This window comes from Halichondria panicea, chromosome 17 (genome assembly GCF_963675165.1).
Source record: "Halichondria panicea chromosome 17, odHalPani1.1, whole genome shotgun sequence".
Lineage (NCBI taxonomy): Eukaryota > Metazoa > Porifera > Demospongiae > Suberitida > Halichondriidae > Halichondria > Halichondria panicea.
This window is the reverse complement of record NC_087393.1, coordinates 5,072,202-5,094,019: the sequence shown is the minus strand read 5'-3', so window position 1 is coordinate 5,094,019 and position 21,818 is coordinate 5,072,202. Positions and strand designations below refer to the sequence as shown.

General features: G+C 43.1%; 8 protein-coding genes and 4 long non-coding RNA genes across 17 annotated transcripts in view; 6 read left to right on the top strand and 6 right to left on the bottom strand.

Moving 5' to 3' along the window:
• Nucleotides 1-13: 13 nt before the first annotated feature.
• On the top strand, nt 14-547 carry LOC135351426 (transmembrane protein 11, mitochondrial-like). Its single transcript, XM_064550411.1, has one exon. It carries the CDS (start codon nt 14-16, stop codon nt 545-547), a length of 534 nt encoding a protein of 177 aa, XP_064406481.1.
• A 58-nt stretch (nt 548-605) lies between these two features.
• Nucleotides 606-1,270, bottom strand: LOC135351851 (cytochrome c oxidase subunit 6B1-like). 2 transcript variants are annotated; one of them, XM_064550963.1, is made up of 3 exons: nt 1,121-1,270; nt 888-1,075; nt 606-777 (listed from the first exon to the last, which is right to left on the bottom strand). In XM_064550963.1, the coding sequence occupies exons 2-3, from the start codon at nt 1,068-1,070 to the stop codon at nt 724-726; spliced, it is 237 nt and encodes a 78-aa protein (XP_064407033.1). In that variant the 5' UTR covers nt 1,071-1,075; nt 1,121-1,270; the 3' UTR covers nt 606-723. The 2 variants fall into 2 exon arrangements, with proteins under 2 accessions (XP_064407033.1, XP_064407034.1); XM_064550964.1 differs by having other exon boundaries at nt 1,124-1,244.
• Nucleotides 1,260-5,062, top strand: LOC135351803 (leukocyte receptor cluster member 8 homolog). 2 transcript variants are annotated; one of them, XM_064550902.1, is made up of 11 exons: nt 1,260-1,390; nt 1,444-2,330; nt 2,382-2,550; nt 2,610-2,858; nt 3,059-3,206; nt 3,274-3,369; nt 3,496-3,630; nt 3,689-3,757; nt 3,839-3,968; nt 4,067-4,274; nt 4,804-5,062. In XM_064550902.1, the coding sequence occupies exons 2-11, from the start codon at nt 1,451-1,453 to the stop codon at nt 4,952-4,954; spliced, it is 2,235 nt and encodes a 744-aa protein (XP_064406972.1). In that variant the 5' UTR covers nt 1,260-1,390; nt 1,444-1,450; the 3' UTR covers nt 4,955-5,062. The 2 variants fall into 2 exon arrangements, with proteins under 2 accessions (XP_064406972.1, XP_064406971.1); XM_064550901.1 differs by having other exon boundaries at nt 4,344-4,900.
• Nucleotides 5,019-6,154, bottom strand: LOC135351833 (nucleolar protein 8-like). The gene has a single exon (XM_064550941.1). It carries the CDS (start codon nt 6,103-6,105, stop codon nt 5,161-5,163), a length of 945 nt encoding a protein of 314 aa, XP_064407011.1. The 5' UTR covers nt 6,106-6,154; the 3' UTR covers nt 5,019-5,160.
• Nucleotides 6,155-6,192: 38 nt separating this feature from the next.
• On the top strand, nt 6,193-7,124 carry LOC135351844 (uncharacterized). The gene is made up of 4 exons (XM_064550952.1): nt 6,193-6,352; nt 6,411-6,659; nt 6,718-6,868; nt 6,925-7,124. Exons 1-4 carry the CDS (start codon nt 6,286-6,288, stop codon nt 7,037-7,039), a joined length of 582 nt encoding a protein of 193 aa, XP_064407022.1. The 5' UTR covers nt 6,193-6,285; the 3' UTR covers nt 7,040-7,124.
• Nucleotides 7,125-7,935: 811 nt separating this feature from the next.
• LOC135351828 (uncharacterized) lies at nt 7,936-9,063 on the top strand. Its single transcript, XM_064550934.1, has one exon. It carries the CDS (start codon nt 7,972-7,974, stop codon nt 9,019-9,021), a length of 1,050 nt encoding a protein of 349 aa, XP_064407004.1. The 5' UTR covers nt 7,936-7,971; the 3' UTR covers nt 9,022-9,063.
• A 210-nt stretch (nt 9,064-9,273) lies between these two features.
• LOC135351856 (uncharacterized) lies at nt 9,274-10,950 on the top strand. Its single transcript, XR_010399522.1, has 4 exons — nt 9,274-9,707; nt 9,821-9,935; nt 10,126-10,207; nt 10,589-10,950. It is a non-coding gene; the product is annotated as an uncharacterized LOC135351856 (long non-coding RNA).
• A 207-nt stretch (nt 10,951-11,157) lies between these two features.
• Nucleotides 11,158-14,983, bottom strand: LOC135351853 (uncharacterized). 4 transcript variants are annotated; one of them, XR_010399517.1, is made up of 12 exons: nt 13,126-13,157; nt 12,585-12,723; nt 12,441-12,504; nt 12,337-12,382; nt 12,231-12,282; nt 12,005-12,081; nt 11,882-11,943; nt 11,786-11,830; nt 11,666-11,733; nt 11,552-11,603; nt 11,447-11,498; nt 11,265-11,391 (listed from the first exon to the last, which is right to left on the bottom strand). It is a non-coding gene; the product is annotated as an uncharacterized LOC135351853 (long non-coding RNA). The 4 variants fall into 4 exon arrangements; XR_010399516.1 differs by lacking the exon at nt 11,265-11,391 and adding an exon at nt 11,158-11,244 and having other exon boundaries at nt 11,393-11,603; nt 13,126-13,158; XR_010399515.1 differs by having other exon boundaries at nt 11,447-11,603.
• Nucleotides 13,335-13,624, bottom strand: LOC135351859 (uncharacterized). Its single transcript, XR_010399525.1, has 2 exons — nt 13,517-13,624; nt 13,335-13,461 (listed from the first exon to the last, which is right to left on the bottom strand). It is a non-coding gene; the product is annotated as an uncharacterized LOC135351859 (long non-coding RNA).
• An 85-nt stretch (nt 14,984-15,068) lies between the features above and the next one.
• On the bottom strand, nt 15,069-16,677 carry LOC135351852 (uncharacterized). Its single transcript, XR_010399514.1, has 4 exons — nt 16,252-16,677; nt 16,035-16,138; nt 15,780-15,847; nt 15,069-15,359 (listed from the first exon to the last, which is right to left on the bottom strand). It is a non-coding gene; the product is annotated as an uncharacterized LOC135351852 (long non-coding RNA).
• Nucleotides 16,678-16,908: 231 nt separating this feature from the next.
• LOC135351834 (uncharacterized) lies at nt 16,909-18,168 on the bottom strand. The gene has a single exon (XM_064550942.1). It carries the CDS (start codon nt 17,948-17,950, stop codon nt 17,006-17,008), a length of 945 nt encoding a protein of 314 aa, XP_064407012.1. The 5' UTR covers nt 17,951-18,168; the 3' UTR covers nt 16,909-17,005.
• Nucleotides 18,169-19,261: 1,093 nt separating this feature from the next.
• LOC135351811 (nuclear protein localization protein 4 homolog) overlaps nt 19,262-21,818 on the top strand; it is a 3,500-nt gene continuing 943 nt past the window's right edge. The window contains exons 1-11 of the mRNA XM_064550916.1: nt 19,262-19,501; nt 19,555-19,635; nt 19,683-19,801; nt 19,853-19,990; nt 20,041-20,187; nt 20,268-20,391; nt 20,444-20,623; nt 20,934-21,020; nt 21,075-21,140; nt 21,195-21,359; nt 21,474-21,596. Coding sequence (XP_064406986.1) covers nt 19,499-19,501; nt 19,555-19,635; nt 19,683-19,801; nt 19,853-19,990; nt 20,041-20,187; nt 20,268-20,391; nt 20,444-20,623; nt 20,934-21,020; nt 21,075-21,140; nt 21,195-21,359; nt 21,474-21,596 — 1,233 coding nt within the window. The 5' untranslated portion in view covers nt 19,262-19,498. The remainder of the gene's footprint in view (nt 19,502-19,554; nt 19,636-19,682; nt 19,802-19,852; nt 19,991-20,040; nt 20,188-20,267; nt 20,392-20,443; nt 20,624-20,933; nt 21,021-21,074; nt 21,141-21,194; nt 21,360-21,473; nt 21,597-21,818) is intronic.

The following is a 21,818-nucleotide window of genomic DNA, read 5'->3' as shown; positions in this document are numbered from 1 at the left end:
ATTTATATCAAACATGACATTGTATCTGCCTACTGCTCCCAAGGATAATCTGTTGCACAGAAGTCAGTATACTGTCATCCACGACAATCAAGACTTGCACAGCTTAGAGTGTGAACTGGAGACTGCACTGGAAACTGGTTACCTACTCATTGTCATCGAGCCCATGGGTCTAGGGGATCGTGCTATTCGCTGGATACGAGTGGGCAATTTCCTTCACAAGTGTGCAGTGCTGTCGTCAGTAGGAGTGTTGGGGGTGGGTCCATTCCTCTCCCCGAAATTGTCTCTGTACAGTGTGGTACCAGTGGGTGTGTTTGGAGTGCTCTGTGCCTGTGTCTATGATCTGTCCTGGCAGTACGACCCTTGCTGCAAGTACCAAGTGGACTATCATGGACAAGAGCTGACAACGGTGCCCAGTCAGGAGCTGGAGTCAACATCAGCTGTGGTCCTCGTGCAGAGGAACGACAAGTATCGAAGGATCCTACACAACACTCTAGCTGTTATTGTAACTGGAGTTATCTGTTATAAAGTGTTCAAGTACTTTTATTAGGCTGTGTATATATATACATGTATGCCCACCCCCTTTTCTGTTCCATATTTTACCAATCTTTGAAATCATTTATTAATGATAATTATTGGTTTCGAACATTGGTTGACTATAGAGCACCACTAGCTAGAATACACAGTGGATATAACAAGAGTTGGTTGTGCTAAACTATTCCAGTCTTAGACTTTGCCGGGGAAGCTTCCAGCCTCTCTCTGCTCGTCCCAGTCTGATGTCTGCATAGAATAGAGACTATGTTAATAGATAACACACAGAGGTACGCTACTAATAAAACACGCCACACTACTATAATTTTTATGCTACTAAACATGTAAACTTTATTTACCCAGGCGACGGGACACATTGAGCGGTAGACTTTCTGGAAGTACTGACACACATCAGCTCCCTCGCCCTTTACTTTCTCACACTTGTGAAAGTCCACATAGTGTTGCCAGCAATGCCTGGTCTGGTTGACGTTAGGAAAGCGTGCATCGAAGGGGGCCGTCTCAACCTTGATCTCCTGGGCCATAACTCCTGTAGCACAATGTATATGAGAGGTACAGAGAAGAGAAAACTTACCACAAACTTATTGTTCTTGCTTTTGATGAACTTTGACCTAGAAATGTGTCACGTGAAAAACAAATTACCTTAGCCTTTGACCCCTTGTAGGTTAGTAAGAAACTTTAACTTTTACCCTTTGAACTTGAAGGGTTTCTATATAATGCGCTCTATGAAAATATGAAGGGGCGTGGCTTGCAAGACTAAAGCGTGCATTGTTTATTGATTGATGGATTACAAGCTTCTACAAGGCCAAGGCTAGGCTAGAGAGAAAGGTTGAATCATTCACAGGTAAGGTACTATAATAGATCTATGCACTCGCTATACTGCTGTACTCGCTGTAGGGCTGAGATGGCCTCCACCACACAAGAGTATTACCAGCAGTACTATGCTCAATACTACCAGCAGCAGCAACAGGCGCAGGCAGGTGGGGGAACCTATCCTGCTGGCTACGCACAGAGCTACAGTCAAGCGTACACACCTCCTACACAGCCCCCACTTCCCACAGAGGACGCAAAGGCTCCTCCTCCTGAACCAGGAACTGACCCTCCTACAGACACTGGTGTACCTATTGCCACGCAAGCACTAACTAGCAGTTATTGGACAACACAGTATCCACAGACAAGTCAGGCTTGGTCCCAAACTAGTCAACCTTACACCACATGGTCGCAAACGAATCAACCTAACACAACGTGGTCACAAACGAGTCAACCTAACGCACAGTGGTCGCAGACGAGTCAACCTAATGCACAGTGGTCGCAAACAAATCAACCTAATGCACAATGGTCGCAAACGAGTCAACCGAACGCACAATGGTCGCAAACAAGTCAACCGAATGCACAATGGACTGGATGGAATCAACCTAACTACCAATGGGGTTGGGGTGGTTGGCAACCTCCGTCTCCGTGGGTACCAGGCCAGACAGTGTGGGCGGGAACAGCACCCCCTCCTGATACAGTGGTACAGCCTGAAGGTCGTGCTAAGAGTCCTGGCACTCCACCATTGAGGGAGGGGGATGTCCCCGCCATTGAGACAACGGGGGAGCCCCTGTCTAATCACTCGGTAACCAGGGAAAACCCCTCTCAGAGCCAAAGAGTTTATGCTGAGTCAGCAAGTCTACTGGGAAGCAAACACAGTCGACCTGAGGGCAATGAGGACAATCTGATAAGTGAGAAAAAGTCTCGTCGTGAGGGTAGTGTTCCCCCACAGCAGGAGGAGTCAAGTGGAGGAGGTATGTGTTTGTTAGTAATACTAATTATATCAAAATTGACTCTGTACACAGTTGACAAGTGGCCACCCAAGCTGAAGGAGTATGTTGCCCGAGCCTTCAGTGCGTGTACTAAGGAGGGGGAGAGGGAATATGTTCATCGTGTGTTGGATGATGAGCTCAACAAAATGTTCGCTGATAAGACTCAGTGGAGCATTGACTGGGACACCTACCCGCTACCAACGTCTGTTAGACTGTCTATTGTGGTGTGTTCAGTTTAGTATTATGTTAACCTGTTTGCAGAGATCGTGTCCGTAAGGCCAAGACCTCTTCTCGTTGGGACACACCCTCCCCAACCCCTGACCTGACCCCTGAACCCAGTACAAGTGGACGAGGGATACATGCAAGGGTAGGTTTGGTAGGCAGCTCACCTGCCAGCAGGGGACGTGGTGATGACGGAGCTGTGGGTAGGGGGAAAGTGGGCGTGGCAGAAGGGAGCCCTGTAGGGAGAGGAAGAGGGAAGAAGAAGAGAAACAAGAAGGGCAAGAGATGGTGGGTAGTAGTAGTCCATTATTGTCTTTTGATTACCTTAAGGTGACAGGTAGATTTGTCTGCAATTTCACTGTTTAGCTCATTAAATTTTTGCTGGTATTAAATTCTGCTCAAGTTGTGAAATTCATAGCGTTTCTAAGTACTAGCAAGTTAATTACCAATTATCTGCGAGTACACATTTTTGCGATTCTTTATTCCAGGGGTACCCCGAGTGAGGATCCTCCCAGTGCACAGGATAGACAGCGGTTCAGTGAGCGTGCTCAGAGGTTTGGGAGACAGGGAGCAGCAGAGGGGAACAAGAATATCAAGAAGAAGATATCGATTGATGAGCTGCTCAAGAGGACCTTAGTAAGCCCTACAGACACACACACACACACACACACCTGTGCTATCCCCATCCTACCTCCTCCTTTAGACTTCTGGGGGAGATGATAATTTAATCTATTGGCAGGATACTAGCCTCGAGGGAACTTGTCAGAGCCTAGAGAAGCGATACCTTCGATTGACCTCAGTGAGTTAGCTGACATATACATGTAGCTGTCTTTGACAGGCCGTAGTTTGTATTCATAGGATGTGTGTTGTTTTTTCCCTTACATTGTCCATAGTGAAGTAGTTGAATGTGTACCGTGTTGTGCAGGCTCCAGAGCCGAGTGCAGTTCGCCCTCTCGCTGTATTGAAGCGCTCTCTAGATCATGTGTGTCGCAAGTGGGAGACCAAGAAGGACTATCATTATGCTTGTGAGCAGCTCAAATCAATCAGACAGGACTTGACTGTGAGGAGCATTGTCTAACTGTGTAATATGGTTTCCTAGTACCTCCACCCTCCTACAGATACAAGCTATCCGCAATAACTTCACTGTGTTGGTGTATGAGACCCACGGTAGAGTAGCCCTTCAGAATGTGAGCTGAAACACACACACACACGCGCGCACACACACTAGACCAGACCAGACTAGACTAACCGCCCTCCACTATTGTTAGGGTGACCACCAAGAGTTCAACCAGTGTCAGACACAGCTTAAGAACCTTTACTCTGAGGGGCTGACTGGACACCAAGCAGAGTTCCTCGCCTATAGAATACTCTACTACATACTCACGGACAGTTCAGCAGGTTTGTGTACTGTGTGTACTGTGTGTGTGTGTGTGTGTGTGTGTGTGTGTGTGTGTGTGTGTGTGGTGTTGATTGTGTGTATTGCTCTCTCCTTGCAGACATGTCGTCAGCAATGCTAGAGTTGACCCCTGACCTTCGGTCGGACCCATGTGTTGAGCATGCTTTGGGGGTGTGGAATGCATGGTCGCTAGGCAACTACACTAGGCTTTTTCGTTTGTACGCGTGTGGTCCCAGTTTGTCACAAGAGTTGATGCGATTGTTTGTCGAGCGTGAGAGAAAAAGTGCTCTTCGGGTGATCATTAGAGCGTAGGTGGTGGTGTGTGTGTGTGTGCCTAGTTAGGGGCTAGGTTAGTGTTTCATCAGTTATTATAATAGTCCGTGGAGATTGGACCCTCAAGCTTGTCTGATGTCAACAAGAATATCAACCTCTCAAGATGGACGCGCTCTTACACTGTTGTATCCCTGCCTGGCCACACAAAGTTGTCTGGATATATTCAAGCAGTCAGCCTATTATAAAGACGAGCTAAGTTAACACAAGTGCTCCCACAAGTTGTTCCTTTGTCCAAGTGCACACAATTTGCCCTCCCTCATACACAGCCAATCATGTAGTGTGGCCTGCCCAACTATCCCTCACTCATTCTGATGTCATGAACAATCTATCGAACTCCTACGCTCTCTCTCTCTGACGACCAACTCTCCTGCCTCTCTATGTTTATACACATGCAATATTTTGTGTCATGAGCTTCTTTTCATTTGCTCCTGGTTGTGTGCATGCTGACCTGTACATGTATATGAGTGTGTGTGTTCCTATTGACCTCTGGTTTGACCTCTGTAGGTACCGCCCCTCTGTGAGCGTAGAGAGAATAACCTCTGAGCTTAAGTTTGGATCACGTGACGAGTGTGTACAGTTCCTGATTGATGCCAATGCTGTACTGGACCGAACGCAGAACACATTGGACTGTAAACTAACTGCAGCCAATGTGTGAACAGATTCATAAATTATTGTTCACCATTTTTTTGTTATAAATTATTGCGAAAGTTATGGAGATGTTTATCATGGAAGTCAATAATATATTAACGTTATGCAAATTTAATGAACATTTAATTGTACAATACAAGCATGACATTTGAGAGTAAAAAACTTAACTAATAGGATTCTGTAATAACACTCCTGGTAATAATTATAAAATAATTACAAGTGTTTTCTAAACTTGGAGACAGTCTTAGATGCATCTCTGTGCCTCTTCCTAAAGGCTTGCTTGAAAGCAGCTCTCCTCTCGGGCCATCCTTCTTCAAGACACCTAAGTGACTCAAGACGATAAAACGTATGACTAGGAACCTCGCCAGAATGGTGGAAGAACATCCTCTCATCTTTTCTAACCTCCATATCATCACACTCGACTTTGATTGGACGCTGCACCTCTTCCACTATCTCTTCTTCAACAGATTCGTGTTCACTTTCTGACTCCGGTCCCAGGAAATTAAAGCCCTGATCTTCTGCAGCAAACAATCCGTGTAGGTCTGTGTTGATGCTATAGAAGGTATCACCACTGACTGTGGGTCGTGTGTTGGACTGCTCCCCATCACTCTCACTCAAACTAGATTCCTCCTTATCTGTTATGGCTGCTCTCGATTGTTCGTGAAGCATGTGTGTGGTAGAGAGGGGGTCATAGCGAGGTGGGATCACAACATCAGGCTTAGTTACTCGAGACACAACAGACGGTCCAAGCAAAGAGTCCAGGACAGCTAGCGATCGACTTCTTTCATTATCGGTGCTTTTCATAGCCTCCTCATCGATTGCAGGGTCGTCGCTTGTAGGGTCGTCCATAAACTTATCGTCTAGTCTAAAGCGTTGATCCAAACCAATACTTCTCTGTAACTGCAACAGCTTCTCTCCGCCGGTCCCCTGGAAGCGTTCTCCAAACACGACCTCATCATCACTATCGATATCATTGCTCTCAAACAAAGTCAACTTCTCAGGCCTGTCATCAGTGAACAAAGTGTGGTTGGACGGCCTCAGGCCGGGGGTCTCCGGTATCTTGAGAGATGGTCCTTGTGAATGTTTCCTCTCCTGTAATGCAGCGAGTCTCAGAGCGTTAGAACGTTCCTTCTTCGATAGCTTTCTGTTTTTGGACATGATTTTTATATCTTTGCCATGTGGGTGGAGGCTACAATAGAGGAAAAGAGGAAGAGGCAATAATGAAAGAAGAAAACAATTGGTGGGCGTTAGTTGGAGTCCATTAATGCCTATTTATTATCATGTGACTATTATTACTGATTATTTTATAGAGATGGAGTCCTAGATCCTACTGAAAAGATGATGAATATTGGGAGATTAAGATATTTACTATCACTCATACTTATCTGTGTACATCAGAGTAAAGGTAAGTTCCTCACACCACACACCACCATTGGTGGCTAACTCCCTACCCTACCCTACAGGTTCTGAGGAGGTGTGTACATGTACTGTCTTGTGTGCTACTGACCTGGTCAACACCCAAGGCCCTGGTTATTACTTTAGCAACAATGGTGGCTGTCTCCAACTGACAACTAACTGTTCCCTAAGTTCCCCCCTGTGTGTATTTAAGAGCCAGTCAGAGTGTAAGAGCTCCTGTGTACAGCAGCAGCAGCCCTGTCAAGACTCACCCAGTGGCTGCTGTCCAGATGGTCAGTCCCACAGAGGCCAGTGTCGTGAGTCAACACCAATACAGTGTACTACAGTCTGTGATGTTGTGTCTACTCTATACAGCTGGTGAGACTGATGCCGGGTTGCCGAGTAGTGCTATGAGATGGAATGTTGTGTCTGTGGGTGTGGTGGGTTCAATACTAGCCCTCTCTGTGTTGTCCATCAGTGGACTAGCTGTCTATTACCGACACAAACACAAGAAGAGGAAGAGAACGTAATATATTCTCTCCGTGTGTGTGTGCTCTAGTTCACCTCCCTCCTATTGTGTAGCCGCTACATCAAAGAAGTTATGCAGATGTATGAGGATGTCTCCTCTACGGACTCACTCTCTGATTCAAGTGTTGACGACAACCCTGACAGCAACAACCTGTTTGAACGCTTGTAGCTAACAGCATTATCATATTTGTACACTCAATGCAATCACATTGTTATAGTGACGTTCATCAGAATTATAGTTTTATTGACATAAATGTAAATTTGTAATGACAATCCGCGGCTATTAATTAAAACCAAAGGACACCGCGGCTACTTCTCAAGACAAAACTGTAGTAGTAGTAGGCTTGTCAGCTAAAGAGGCTGGAATTTGAGACCATACATGGGTACACCCGTACCCATGTATAGTGGGTGTACCCATGTATGGTCTCAAATTCCAGCCTCTTTTTGGGGGAAATACAAAACTTTAGCCTCCCTCCTTGCAGCAAATGGGAAAACCACTATATACAACACAACACTAGCATGGATTCGTTGCAGATTTTGCTTATCTCTGATAATTATCAGATGCATCAGAGCACGAGGTCGTCAAGATGCAGCCACGCCCTAAGATCGCCTAGTCGAGCTAGTCCTCGTGAGAGCCGAGTCAGGTTTATGTTATAGCTCTGTATTATTAACACTCTTGCAGCTCACAGAGATCAGGACTCAACCCATCTAATTGTACCCATAATCATTTTTACTACGGTGTACAGGATTAATATTATAATTTTTTTGTGCATTCTTCTGACTTGGGAGGGGAAAAAGTGTTATGTTATAGCAGGAGCTCCTCAGTCCTGGTTTAATATAGCAACTGCCAAGATTTCGGAGAAACCGCACATGCTGATTTCCTGATACAAGCAGCGCTATACAAACACAGACCAGAGTTACTCAACAGGCAAATGCGGTTACACTCTTTGGGATGATACTCTGACAAAGACCGCAGCACTAACACTTGACCACGTGCATGGACACTTAATGCGCATGTTCGCGCGAGTAGCCAGTAAGTGTGATAGGTCGTATGCACATATATAGGCGCCCCACCTAGGGGACGGGCCACTACATGATAGAATGAAGCTGAAATGCATACGTGTAGTTTTGCTAGTTTCTGCTATATCTCTGCTAAATCTACTTGCATTCCTGTACTATGATCTACAACAGACAGAACTTCATATGGCTATAAAACATTTTTATACAGATGGAAGCTTTTATTCATCTCTTGTTGAACAAAGTCTTAACAAGAAGGGTTACTCAATTTCTGATCTACCTCCCAAATCAGCCCTTTGGACAGACAAGATCCACCTGTGTATCAACTTGAACCTGAACGGAATAAAACCTAGCAAAGCTGTCATTGAAACTCAGGTGTCATACTACTTTCCATTCTTCAAAAACATCACCCTCATATTTAATGGGGACAACTGGTCAAGGCCTGACTATGTGCCTGAGTTTGTGGACGTCATCAGTTGTGACTCTCATCTTGGTTGGTATCAGCACAAGTGCATACGATCGTGCATTCAACGTGGCTCTAAAGAGACTGAAGGTTTCCTGTACATTGCTGACGACATGTTTATCAACCTAACGAAAATGGCCGAGTTACCAACTACAAAGCTGTGGACGGTGGTTGAAAGTGCAGTATGCAGCTACTCAACGATACAGACTCCAGGCCGCAAAGGTTGCAACTGGCCATGGTGGGGTCGCCCGACCTATGGAGCAAAAAACCTGGATATTGTAATCAAAAGTTTACCAGCCAAATGGAAGGAGCAACTGGTGGAAACAGCTGGTTTTCCGGACCATTTCATAGCTCGTTCTGTTTCTGACATTATTTACATCCCTCAAGCACTTGTTACAAACATGACACACGTACTTGACCACATTATAAACACAACCGAACTATTTTGCGAAATCGCAACTAATTTAGCTGTGGATATTGTGGCTCCTGATAGAACCACATTTGTGTATGGTTATCTATGGGACGATAGGAGTGTTGCAGCCATTAAGAAAATGGCAACTACTGCACATTTTGTGCATCCTATCAAGCTTGGAATTCGGGAGCAACGTGACATTTGGATTCAGTACATGGACAAGCAACTCTCTAATTTAATCGACATGAATATTTCCTAGTACGTGCATCTTACAAGTTGTTTAATTAACTGCCCACATTCATTGAGTGATACTAGTACTGCTGTAATAGGCTGTAAAAAATCATATTGAATTTCGGAAGAGATAATTATAATGATCACAAGATAATAATAATACTATAGATTATAATCTACGAGTTGAAGACCTAGCGTTACTTTAGAGACAACTCGAAACGCTCAGTGGATTATTGGCTATAAGGCGTGTCTGTAGCTGAATGACCACGCCCATATTTTACACTTAAACGAGCATGCTGACTATAAAAAGGCGTGCCCAGGACAGCTCCGACCGGATGCAACGGGAAAATGGCGAAAATGAAAAAATGAATTTACTTGAGTCTTGCAAAAAGACGCCCTTGACAGTATAATGCACATTCTTTACATTCTTACGGTCTTCTTTTGATACGCCTTCTTCCGCGCTCTCACGAGATAGTAGACATGACATAAACTTAAAACAAAAAATGGCTGTCAAAAGTTTATTTTCAAGAAGTGTTCTCAACCTCAGAAGAAGCCTACTGGGGTCCACAGGAACTTTGGTTCGAGACTGAAGATACCAAGCAGGTCTTTGTTGATAGAATTGACAGTGCTAAGCGTTTAATTTTCTTGCTGCCAGAGGTTCATTGGCCTTGGAAAACATGAAGATTTGGCAAACTGATGTTGTTGTTGAAGAAGGTAAGTAGTCTAGTCTATAGTATAAAAGTAAGTAGTATATAGTATACAGTAAGGTGACTTTATCAACCTACGAGTGCTTTTTAACATTAACATTTCATTTTACATGGATAAAGTAACGAAGTGAAGTGTTGAAAGTCTGTAGAAAGTCTGTAGGGCCAGGGAACACCTAGTGGGTTCGGGTATCGTCCAAACACCTCCTGAAAAACGGAAATTGATTGTACTACTATTGTAAGTTTTAAATATCGCACAAACAGCAGCTGGGTGTTGTGGCTGTGGTGAAGGGTGACTAGTGACAAAATGGACGAGTGTTTTTCCGTTCAATTACTAGTGGGTCATCATGCTCATAGCCACCATGACATTTGTATAATAACCTTCATACATAGAGTCATTATTATTAATAACGTTCATTTTTTCTCAGGTCGCTTTGAAGGACTACCCTCGCTTGTTGACGCTTGTTGACAGGACAGTCTTCCTGGCATCAACGTATGTATATAGAAAATGTAAGTCTTACTACTATATCAAGCAATAATTATATCGTTACCTCTCTGGCCTCTTTTCTGGAGGAAGACTCACTGCTAGGGGTTGGTAGTTTTATTATTCATTCCCACATTATTCCACATCCCATGTACTCGCAACTTTCATCAGGCCTACAGATGTTTATACTACTGACTCGACTGACCTGTATTTCCAAAACCTGCCTATTATTCTCACTAATTTTCCCATGATACCAGCATAATTCTTCCCCAAAATGATGCCAGCACTACCAACCCCTACCCGGAAGAGCTCTCACTTGTTTGCACCCTACTCTACAACTCTAAATAATAGCAAACATTTGTTTGATATACTGACATTAATTAATGCTGATATAAATTCTTTTTCAGAATCAATTTCGTCAACTTTCTACACTGCACAATGGCGTAGTCTCAAGCCTCAATGCCGTCTATTTATATGCAAGAAAGCAAGGAAAACTCTTTGGAAGAGTTCACTGGAGTAATGCTCACTGTAGCTAACCTGGAGCTGTATAGACATAGCCTTTTACTGTACCTACAGACCTACCTGAGCATTATTTATTTGTCAACCATAATCATAAATTTTTATTTTTGTCTTTTTGATTCTGGTAAAGAAGAAAACCCACCAGGAATGTTATTCCCCTCCCTTCTGTGTGTTTTTTTTAGTGTTCACGGTGTGTATGAATGGGTTCTGAGCGCTTTTGCACAAGAGAAAAAAACAGCTCGTTACTAAGGCTTGAATGAAATTTTCGGGGTCAAAGGTCGCGTCCTGGGCAGCTCTTTTTATACTCAAAACTCGCTCCGGGATCCGGAAGTGGCTAATCCGGTACACAGCCAAAAATCCACGGGCCGTTTCATGCCTGTTACGGGCCTGTTACAGCTATAAATCCACGTGGTGTATTCAACTGTTTGGTTAGATACTGTTTAGCAGCCTGTGGATTTCAGCATGTAATCAGCCGTGGAACGGGCTGTAAGCAGTCTGAGCACGGCCTGTAAGCAGCCCTGTGTTCTCAGTTAGTTCCGGTTTGCTTTTTATACAGTTAAAAGCTGAGTTTGGCATGAATAATTCAACAAAGTGTTAAAATTTTTAAGAAACAAACATAGACAGACAGTTAGACAGTTTACAATACTAATAAGAATGTTTCTTCTAGTGCTTGTGGTGCTCGAGTGTGTCACTGTGTATAAAGAAGACATGTGAATAATGGTTGCAAAGAAAATAATGTTTCTTACCATTATAAATTGTTTGCTCGACTGTTTGTACTACCAGCCATGTCCTCTGTCACTGTGTGTATAAAGAAGATATGTGAATATTGTTGCAAAGAAAATGTTTCTTACAAGTGTTGTTCGACTGTTCGTACTGTCCACAGACCAGCCATGTCCTCTGTTACTGTGTATAAAGAAGACGTACATGTGAATAATTATAGTTGCAAAGAAAATAATATTTCTTACCATTATAAATTTTTTGTTTGACTGTTTGTACTGTCACAGACCAGCCATGTCCACAGCCAGTAACTTAACTAAAGCAAAACACAAACAAAGTTTTTATAATTATTATGAATGATTGCTTACCTGCCAAATTCTGATAGTTCCTAAAGTATAGGTGTGTCCAAGATGCTGTAATTAGACCAACCAATGTAAACAACAATAATTGTTATTGTAAAATACCTTCTGGTCATGATGGGTTGAAATCATTGATGGCATGAGCATTCCAATTTATATATGTACATCTGTATGTGTGCACCCAGTACACGAGTTTAAAGTGAGTTAAATAATTATTAATTGGCTCACATTCTCAAGTAGTGTGACAAGGAACCTCAATCTCGAGCTCTATCAGTACAGTAATGATGACATAGACACAGGTACATCTGTATGTGTGCATACGTAAACGAGTTCGAGTAAGTGAGTCAATAATAGAACCTGAATCTCGAGCTCGTAAAGTAATGATAACACAGATAACTGTAGATAATAATTATCATAATTATAGAATACAGCATTTTATATACCTCATACTCACCTATTTAGTAGTCGTTGTAGAGGTGCATATCCTCCTTTTTAGATGTGTATTCCTATACATAAGCAGCATATGGACCAATATTTTTAAAAACCAGCTGAGCACTCACTTATAACATTGTAGAAGTCAACAACCTGCGTCAGAGGCAACCAGATCTGCAATACGAAATAACTCCGTCAACATAATTATTTATACATGACCACATAAGCACACCTTGTAGCCTATAGAGCTGGACTCCTAGAGACAGTGAGAGAAGAATTGCAGAGACATCTAGCAGCTGATAAATGGACAGAAGTGAGTATTAATTAGACCTACTAGTATACTACTATACTAGTTCCTTATTTAGACTCTACTTACTCTCTCTCTTTTTCTTGCTAGCTGGCCTTGGCAGTCAGCTCCATAAATAATATAATTACTCCATCCCCATCCTTTAAAGCTGCAACTGAACGAGAAGATCAAACTGAAGCACCTTTTCAGTCTCTTGATGGATTGGTAGCTAAGCAACTTTCTCTCTGCGCATGCGCATACACTGGCTGCACAGGCTGTAAGCAGGACGTGGGTGGTACAGGCTGAAACAGGCCCGTTATTTACGGTCCGTATTCAGGACAGGATGTACGTGCTGTAACGGGCCTGTGGTTCCGGGATGTAAGCAGGCCGTGGGCGATTACATCCACATACAGGCCCGTATTCCGGCCTGTATTCAACTGATTTTCCCCACGGTCCTGAAACAGGCCCGTGGATTTTTGGCTGTGTAATTAAAGCCAACATGCTCGTTTAAACGAGCATGTTGGCTTTAATTACCGCATTAGCAACTTCTGGATCCCGGAGCGAGTTTTGAGTATAAAAAGAGCTGCCCAGGACGCGACCTTTGACCCCGAAAATTTCATTCAAGCCTTACACAGCCAAAAATCCACGGGCCGTTTCATGCCTGTTACGGGGCCGTTACAGGCATGAAACCACGTGGTGTATTCAACTGTTTGGTTAGATACTGCTTAGCAGCCTGTGGATTTCAGCATGTAATCAGCCGTGGAACGGGCTGTAAGCAGTCTGAGCACGGCCTGTAAGCAGCCCTGTGTTCTCAGTTAGTTCCGGTTTGCAGTTAAAAGCTGAGTTTGGCATAAATAATTCCACAAAGTGTTAACATTTTTAAGAAACAAACATAGCCAGACAGTTCGACAGTTTACAACACTAATAAGAATGTTTCTTCTAGTGCTTGTGCTGCTCGAGTGTGTCACTGTGTGTATAAAGAAGACACGTGAATAATGGTTGCAAAGAAAATAATGTCTTACCATTATAATGTGTTGTTCGACTGTTCGTACTGTCCACAGACCAGCCATGTCCTCTGTCACTGTGTGTATAAAGAAGACATGTGAATATCGTTGCAAAGAAAATGTTTCTTACCATTATAATGTGTTGTTCGACTGTTCGTACTGTCCACAGACCAGCCATGTCCTCTGTCACTGTGTATATATAGTGAATATAGTCTTACCATTTATACCTTTTTTGTTCGACTGTTTGTACTGTCACAGACCAGCCATGTCCAGAGCCAGTAACTTAACTAAAGCAAAACACAAACAAAGTTTTTATAATTATTATGCTTACCTGCCAAATTCTAAAGTATAGGTGTGTCCACGATATAGGTGTGTCCACGATGCTGTAATTAGACCAACCAATGTAAACGACAATAATTATTATTGTAAAATACCTTCTGGTCATGATGGGTTGAAATCATTGATGGCATGAGCATTCCAATTTATATATGTACATCTGTATGTGTGCATCAGTACACGAGTAGTGAGTTAAATAATTATTAATTGGCTCACATTCTCAAGTAGTGTGAATAGGAACCTCAATCTCGAGCTCAATCAGTGCAGTAATGATGACATAGACACAGGTACATCTGTGTGTGCATACGTACGTAAACGAGTTCGAGTAAGTGAGTCAATAATAGAACCTGAATCTCGAGCTCGTAAAGTAATGATGACACAGACAACTGTAGATAATATCATAGGTATACGCATTTTATATACCTCGTACTCACCTATTTAGTAGCCGTTGTAGAGGTGCATATCCTCCTTTTTAGATGTGTATTCCTATACATAAGCAGCATATGGACCAACATTTTAAAAACCAGCTGAATACTCACTTATAACATTGTATTAGAAGTCAACAACATGCGTCAGAGTCAACCAGATCTGCAATACGAAATAACTCCGTCAACATAATTATTTATACATGACCACATAAGCACACCTTGTAGCCTATAGAGCTAGACTCCTAGAGACAGTGAGAGAAGAATTACAGAGACATCTAGCAGCTGATAAATGGACAGAAGTGAGTATTAATTAGACCTACTATACTAGCTCGCGCTCATCTATACTTACTTCCTCTCTCTCTCTTTTTCTTGCTAGCTGGCCTTGGCAGTCAGCTCCATAAATAATATAATTACTCCATCCATCCTTTAAAGCTGCAACTGAAGGAGAAGATCAAACTGAAGCACCTTTTCAGTCTCTTGGTGGATTTCGTATCTAAGCAATTTTCTCTCTGCGCATGCGCATACACTAGCTGCACAGGCTGTAAGCAGGACGTGGGTGGTACAGGCTGAAACAGGTCCGTTATTTACGGGCTGTATTCAGGACAGGATGTACGTGCTGTAACGGGCCTGTGGTTCCAGGATGTAAGCAGGCCGTGGGCGATTACATCTGCATAAAGCCCCGTATTCCGGCCTGTATTCAGCTGATTTTCCCCACGGGCCTGAAACGTTCCCGTGGATTTTTGGCTGTGTAGTAACGAGCTGTTTTTTTCTCTTGCGCAAAAGCGCTCAGAACCCATTCATACACACCGTGAACACTAAAAAAAAATACACAGAAGGGAAGGGAATACATTCCTGGTGGGTTTTCTTCTTTACCAGAATCAAAAAGAAAAAAATAAAATTTATGATTATGGCTGACAAATAAATAATGCTTAGAGTACAGTAAAAGGCTATGTCTATTCAGCTCCAGGTTAGCTACAGTGAGCATTACTCCAGTGAACTCTTCCAAAGAGTTTTCCTTGCTTTCTTGCATATAAATAGACGGCATTGAGACTTGAGACTACGCCATTGTGCATTGTAGAAAGTTGACGAAATTGATTCTGAAAAAGAATTTATATCAGCATTAATTAATGTCAGTATATCAAACAAATCTTTGCTATCATTTAGAGTTGTAGAGTGGGGTGCAAACAAGTGAGAGCTCTCCCGGGTAGGGGTTGGTAGTGCTGGCATAATTTTGAGCATAATTTTTGGGGAAGAATTATGCTGGTATCATGGGCACATTAGTGAGAATAATAGGCAGGTTTTAGAAATACAGGTCAGTCGAGTCAGTAGTATAAACATCTGTAGGCCTGATGGAAGTTGCGAGTACATGGGATGTGGTCTATGTTATACTTTGGAGGAATAACGTGGGAATGAATAATAGAACTACCAACCCCTAGCAGTGAGTCTTCCTCCAGAAAAGAGGCCAGAGAGGTAACGATATAATTATTGCTTGCAATTGATACAGTAGTAAGACTTACATTTTCTATATACATAGGTTTGATGCCAGGAAGACTTTCAACAAGCGAGGGTAGTCCTTCAAAGCGACCTGAGAAAAGATGAACGTTATTAATAATGACTCCATGTATGAAGGTTATTATACAAATGTCATGGTGGCTATGAGCATGATGACCCACTAGTAATTGAACGGAAAAACACTCGTCCATTTTGTCACTAGTCACCCTTCACCACAGCCACAACACCCAGCTGCTGTTTCTGCGATATTTTAAACTTACAATACTAGTACAATCAATTTTCGTTCTTCAGGAGGTACTTGGACGATACCCGAACCCACTAGGTGTTCCCTGGCCCTACAGACTTTCAGCACTTCACTTTGTTACTTTATCCATGTAAAATGAAATGTTAATGTTAAAAAGCACTCGCAGGTTGATAAAGTCACATTACTGTATACTATATACTACTTAATTTTATACTATAGACTAGACTACTTACCTTCTTCAACAACAACATCAGTTTGCCAAATCTTCATGTTTTTCCATGGCCAATGAACCTCTGGCAGCAAGAAAATTAAACGCTTAGCACTGTCAATTCTATCAACAAAGATCTGCTTGGTATCTTCAGTCTCGAACCAAAGCTCCTGTGGAACCCCAGTAGGCTTCTTCTGAGGTTGAGAACACTTCTTGAAAATAAACTTTGACAGCCATTTTTTGTTTTTAGTTTATGTCATGTCTACTATCTCGTGAGAGCGCGGAAGAAGGCGTATCAAAAGGAGACTGTAAGAATGTAAAGAATGTGCATTATACAGTCAAGGGCGTCTTTTTGCAAGACTCAAGCAAATTCATTTTTTCATTTTCGCCATTTTCCCGTTGCATCCGGTCGGAGCTGTCCTGGGCACGCCTTTTTATAGTCAGCATGCTCGTTTAATCCTTCAAAATACGGTATTAATTAGAGGAATAAAGAAAGAAATAGACGTAGAGTGAGAACTGTACGCCCATTTCTTTCTTTGCTGCCTCACTATGTCTTTCTTATGATTTATGAACAATGACAACAACAAGAAAAAGTAAGGCCTGGGATCGAGGCTAAGGCTACGGAGTGATACTGTACACACGTCATTCTCCAAGTAAAGTGTCTCCTAATTTTTTTGTCTGGAAATTTTTTCATATATAAATTATACATTGACAATATAATTATAGGCAGTTAATTAACAACCTACAACTTGTAAGACGTACATTATTATTATAGATTACTACGATATACTCATATCGATTAAATTAAAGAGTTGCTTTTCCATGTTCTGAATCCAAATGTCACGTTGCTCCCGAATTCCAAACTTGACAGGATGCACAAAATGTGCAGTAGTTGCCATTTCCTTAATGGCTGCAACACTCTTATCGTCCCATAGATAACCATCCAGCAATGTGATTCTATCAGGAGCCACAATATGCATGGCTAAATTAGTTGCGAGTTCGCAAAATAGTTCGGTTGTGTTTATAATGTGATCAAGTACGTGTGTCATGTTCATAACAAGTGCTTGAGGGATGTAAATAATGTCAGAAATACAGTAAGCTTTGAAATGGTCAGGAAAACCAGCTGTCTTCACCAGCTGCTCCTTCCATTTGGCTGGTAAACTTTTGATTACAATATCCAGATTCTTTGCTCCATAGGTCGGAGCATCCCACCAGTACCATTCGCAACCTTCGTGGCCTGGAGTTTGTATCGATGAGTAGCTGCATACTCGACTTCCAATAGTCCACAGTTTTGTAGTTGGTAGCTCGGCCATTTTTGTTAAGTTGATAAACATGTCGTCAGCAATGTACAGGAAACCTTCAGTATCATCAGAGCCACGTTGAATGCACGATCGTATGCACTTGTGCTGATACCAACCGTAATAAGAGTCACAACTGATGACGTCCACAAACTCGGGCACATAGTCAGGCCGTATAAAGTTGTCTCCATTCAATATGACGGTGATGTTTTTAAAGAATGGAAAGTAGTATGACACCTGTGTTTCAATGACAGCTTTGCTAGGTTTTATTCCGTTCAGGTTCAAGTTGATACACAGGTGGATCTTGTCTGTCCAAAGGGCTGATTTGGGAGGTAGATCAGAGATTGAGTAACCCTTCTTGTTAAGACTTTGTTCCACAAGAGATGTATAAAAGCTTCCATCTGTATAAAAATGATGTATAGCCATATGAAGTTCTGTCCGTTGTACGTTGTACCTTAACAAGTAGATTTAGGCCTAGCAGAGATATAGCACAAACTAGCAAAACTATATGTATACGTTTCAGATTCATTCTATATAGTTCTATTCAGTCTACAGTACAGTGTACATTCAGTCTACAGTGAGTGTACTAGTGTACACTAAGACTCCAATTTGGAGTACTTAAATACAGTATTTTATCTTATTGAACGATTGTGATAAAGGGACGAGCCTGTGTAGAGGTAGCCTCGAATCCAGGCTGATTAAAATCGGCCTGGAGGCTTAGCCTCCTTCGCAGCCTCTCCTTTTTTTGTTCTTTGTCATAGTTCAATAAGATAAAATACGGGACTGATTGGAGGAACAAAGAAAGAAAGAAGGAAGAGACTAAGAAAAAGGAGAGCCTGCCTTGCTAAGTCGCGTGACGGTAGACGAGTGGTAGACGAGTGAAAATGAACGTGGGCAATCACTAGCTGGGCGGAGCCTGACAGAGCAAAAAGCTACAGCATGCCTACGCATTGCAAACTCTAAATAAAAGCTGTTAGCATCGTAGATAGCAAGCCAGAAAATCAAGCGTGGAGACATCGTAGACGAGGGCTTACCTAGTAAAGACTAAAGAGACTAAATATCTAAATTTAGCTCAGTTTTTTTCCTGAGTTCAGAACAGACCCACTTGATTAGTAGATATAATTATTACAGCAGTATAGTCTACTCTACTCTAGTCTTTCATACTTCCTCTACTGACTAAAGGTCTCACGAAGGCTGACTCTACTGCACTGTACTGTACTGTTCATAACAGATTATGTTCCTGGTAAATGCGCTCCAAGTACTGTGTGGGAGGACAGTTATTGAGGTTTTCTCTCGCCCACGCTCGTTAAAATTTGTCTACGTCAGTAGGGGATCACGCGACTTAGCAAGGCAGGCTCTCCTTTTTCTTAGTTGCTTCCTTCTTTCTTTCTTTGTTCCTCCAATTTTCTCTTCTGTGACAAAGAACAGAAAAAGGAGAGGCTGCGAAGGAGGCTACTGGAGGCTATCCACTAGACTGGCGGTGACAGCCGCCCGAGCGTGTAGCGCGAGCGACTGGCAAACTGCCTATCAGTCACTCGTCTCAGCGGAAGTGTAATAGATCGTATGACACTACTAAACATGAAATCGTTATAGATAATGTGGTTAAATTTTGCTATGAGATTCAGCTACTATGGAATGCACTGAATCCCCTGAAGTGTAAGTGCGGTTACAATTACAGGGCTAATATGACGTTGAGCGCAATCTGATAGGCTGCAATGCTCGTTGCAGCTGAGACGAGTGACTGATAGACAGTTTGCCAGTCCCTCGCGGTACACGAGGGGTTGTCGCCGCCAGTCTAGCTATCCACTCCCTATTGTGTATATGGCTGGGTATAAGGCGTGTCCGTAGCATTCAGACCACGCCCACATTTAGGAGGAGAAGAAGAAGCTACAGTACAGTATAGTACAGTCGAGTCGATCTAGTCGAGTCACGTCATACTGTGCCTGTTATTAGCTGCCCCTGGAAAGGAATAAGATGGTGAGAGTCAAGAGTCAGAGTAGTGAGCACATCTATATCTCTCCTCTGTTCAGATTGTTAGAGTACAGAGCAGTGATGGGACTAAGCGTATCCCCTCCAACCCAACAGACACCCTCCGGACACTCCTGGACAAGGTAAGGGCTAGGGTGGTCACAGTCTCCACTCACTCACTGCTGTGTAGGTGATAGCTGCGTTTCTATTGGATGCCTCCACAAGCTTCTCTCTCTGTCGCAGACCTGGTGGGAAGGAGGAGCTACAACCAGGCCAACTGGCCCTCCAGTTAGGGAATATCCCTATACAGTGAGCCGTCCAATGATATGACTGTATTAGTGTCCTCGTTGCATTGTATAGCCATGGCGATATGCTCTACCTGATTGTCAAGACTGGTGTTGAGGGGTCAGAGGTCAAAGGTGGCATTGAGGAAGATGAGGTCGATCATGTGTTATCCAAGAGGGACGGGCAAGTCAGTCGATCACGAGACCCCCAGCTGTGAGTGGGTGTGGCAGTACGCCTCTTATTGACCCCCCACCTTGCTGTAGGTGTCATCATGGTCCACAGAGCAAGTGTGTCAATTGTATGCCCCTGCAACCATGGGACAAAGCTGTACAGGAGGGAAGAGACGACACTACCATCAAACACCTCTCATTTCATACTCACATTCGCAAGCTCACGAGTGGAGTGGACAGGTGTGTATACTATAGTCACACCTCTTTCGTCCCCTATTACTCCAACATATCTCCTCTGTATATATATATAATGTATATAGAGGGAAGTTTGCAAACCTTGAGGATCTGAGCTGCAAGATCAAGCCAGGCTGTAAGGACCACTCTCCCTGGCCTGCTGGTATATGCACCAAGTGTCAACCCAGTGCCATCACTCTAGCTAGACAGGTACTCTCAATACCTACAATCCTCACTACCTTAACACTAACCTCTGGTGCAGGAATATCGACATGTGGACAATGTCATGTTTGAGGATGGATCCATTGTCGATAGATTCCTTGATGGCTGGAGGGAGAGTGGGGGTCAAAGGTTAGGCTACTTGCTAGGTCGTTATGAGGAGTACACTGATGTGCCTCTGGGCATACGTGCCGTGGTGGCAGCCATCTATGAGCCCCCACAGGTAAGTGCTGATGTGGGCCAGTGTGTTTAGTTCCATTCTTAAAGAAAGAGAATGTGCTATTTGTGAGAGAGCTATCTTTGACTGCCCATAACTTTGCGTCCTAAAAATAATGTGCATTTTACCAAGATGGTGTGTTTAGATCTTGGCCCCAAGTCTTTCATGAGCGGCTGGCTATACATGTAGCTTAGAAATTAGCATGTTTTGAGAGCTATCTTTGACTGCCCATAAGAATTGTCTATTTTCACAACTAAAGGATGTATTTTGTAGCTCATTGAAATGGCTATATCTGTGTGTGTGTGTGTTATTACAGACATCACTGAGTCACAGTGTGGAGCTGCTGGAGGACCCTGCTAGAGAAATGGTGGACCAAGTGGCCACTCTTCTGGGACTAAGAAAGGTGTGTCACCTTGTAACTAGTGATCATGTGATCTAATAATTATTTCATACGTAGGTTGGTTGGATCTTCACTGATCTTGAGTCTGAAGGGAACATCAAAGTGGCATACAAGAGGAGCATTGTGAGACCCCACCCACACTTGTACTAACTCGTCTGACTACCCCCCTCCCCTCAGAACACACATCTGTTGAGCGCTGAGGAGTGCATTATGGCCGCAAATTTTCAAAACCAGTACCCTAATCCCTCCAAGCTCAGCACAACTGGCAAGTTTGGGTCAAAGTTCATTACTGTGTGTGTATCAGGAAACGAAGCCAATCAGATCGACCTCAAAGGATATCAGGTGTGTGGGTGTATAGTGTGTGGTGTGTGGGTGTGATTTGTGTGGCTGTCAGCTCATCACTTTAATTTCAGTCTGTTGCTGTATAATTCCCATAATAATAAATAATAATCTCAGGTGTCCAATCAGTGCATGGCATTAGTGAGGGATGATTGTCTAGTGCCTACACTGGACGCTCCAGAGCTAGGATATGTACGAGAGTCGACCTCTGAACTCTATGTCCCTGATGTGTTCTACAAGGTAATATGCTAGTGTGTGTGTGTGTGTGTGTGCGTGCGTGTGTGTGTGTGTGTGTGTGTGTGTGTGTGTGTGTGTGTGTGTGTGTGTGTGTGTGTTTGTGTGTGTGTGTGTGTGTGTGCGTGTGTGTGCGTGTGTGTGTGTGTGTGTGTGTGTGTGTGTGTGTGTGTGTGTGCGTGTGTGTGCGTGCGTGTGTGTGTGTGTGTGTGTGTGTGTGTGTGTGTG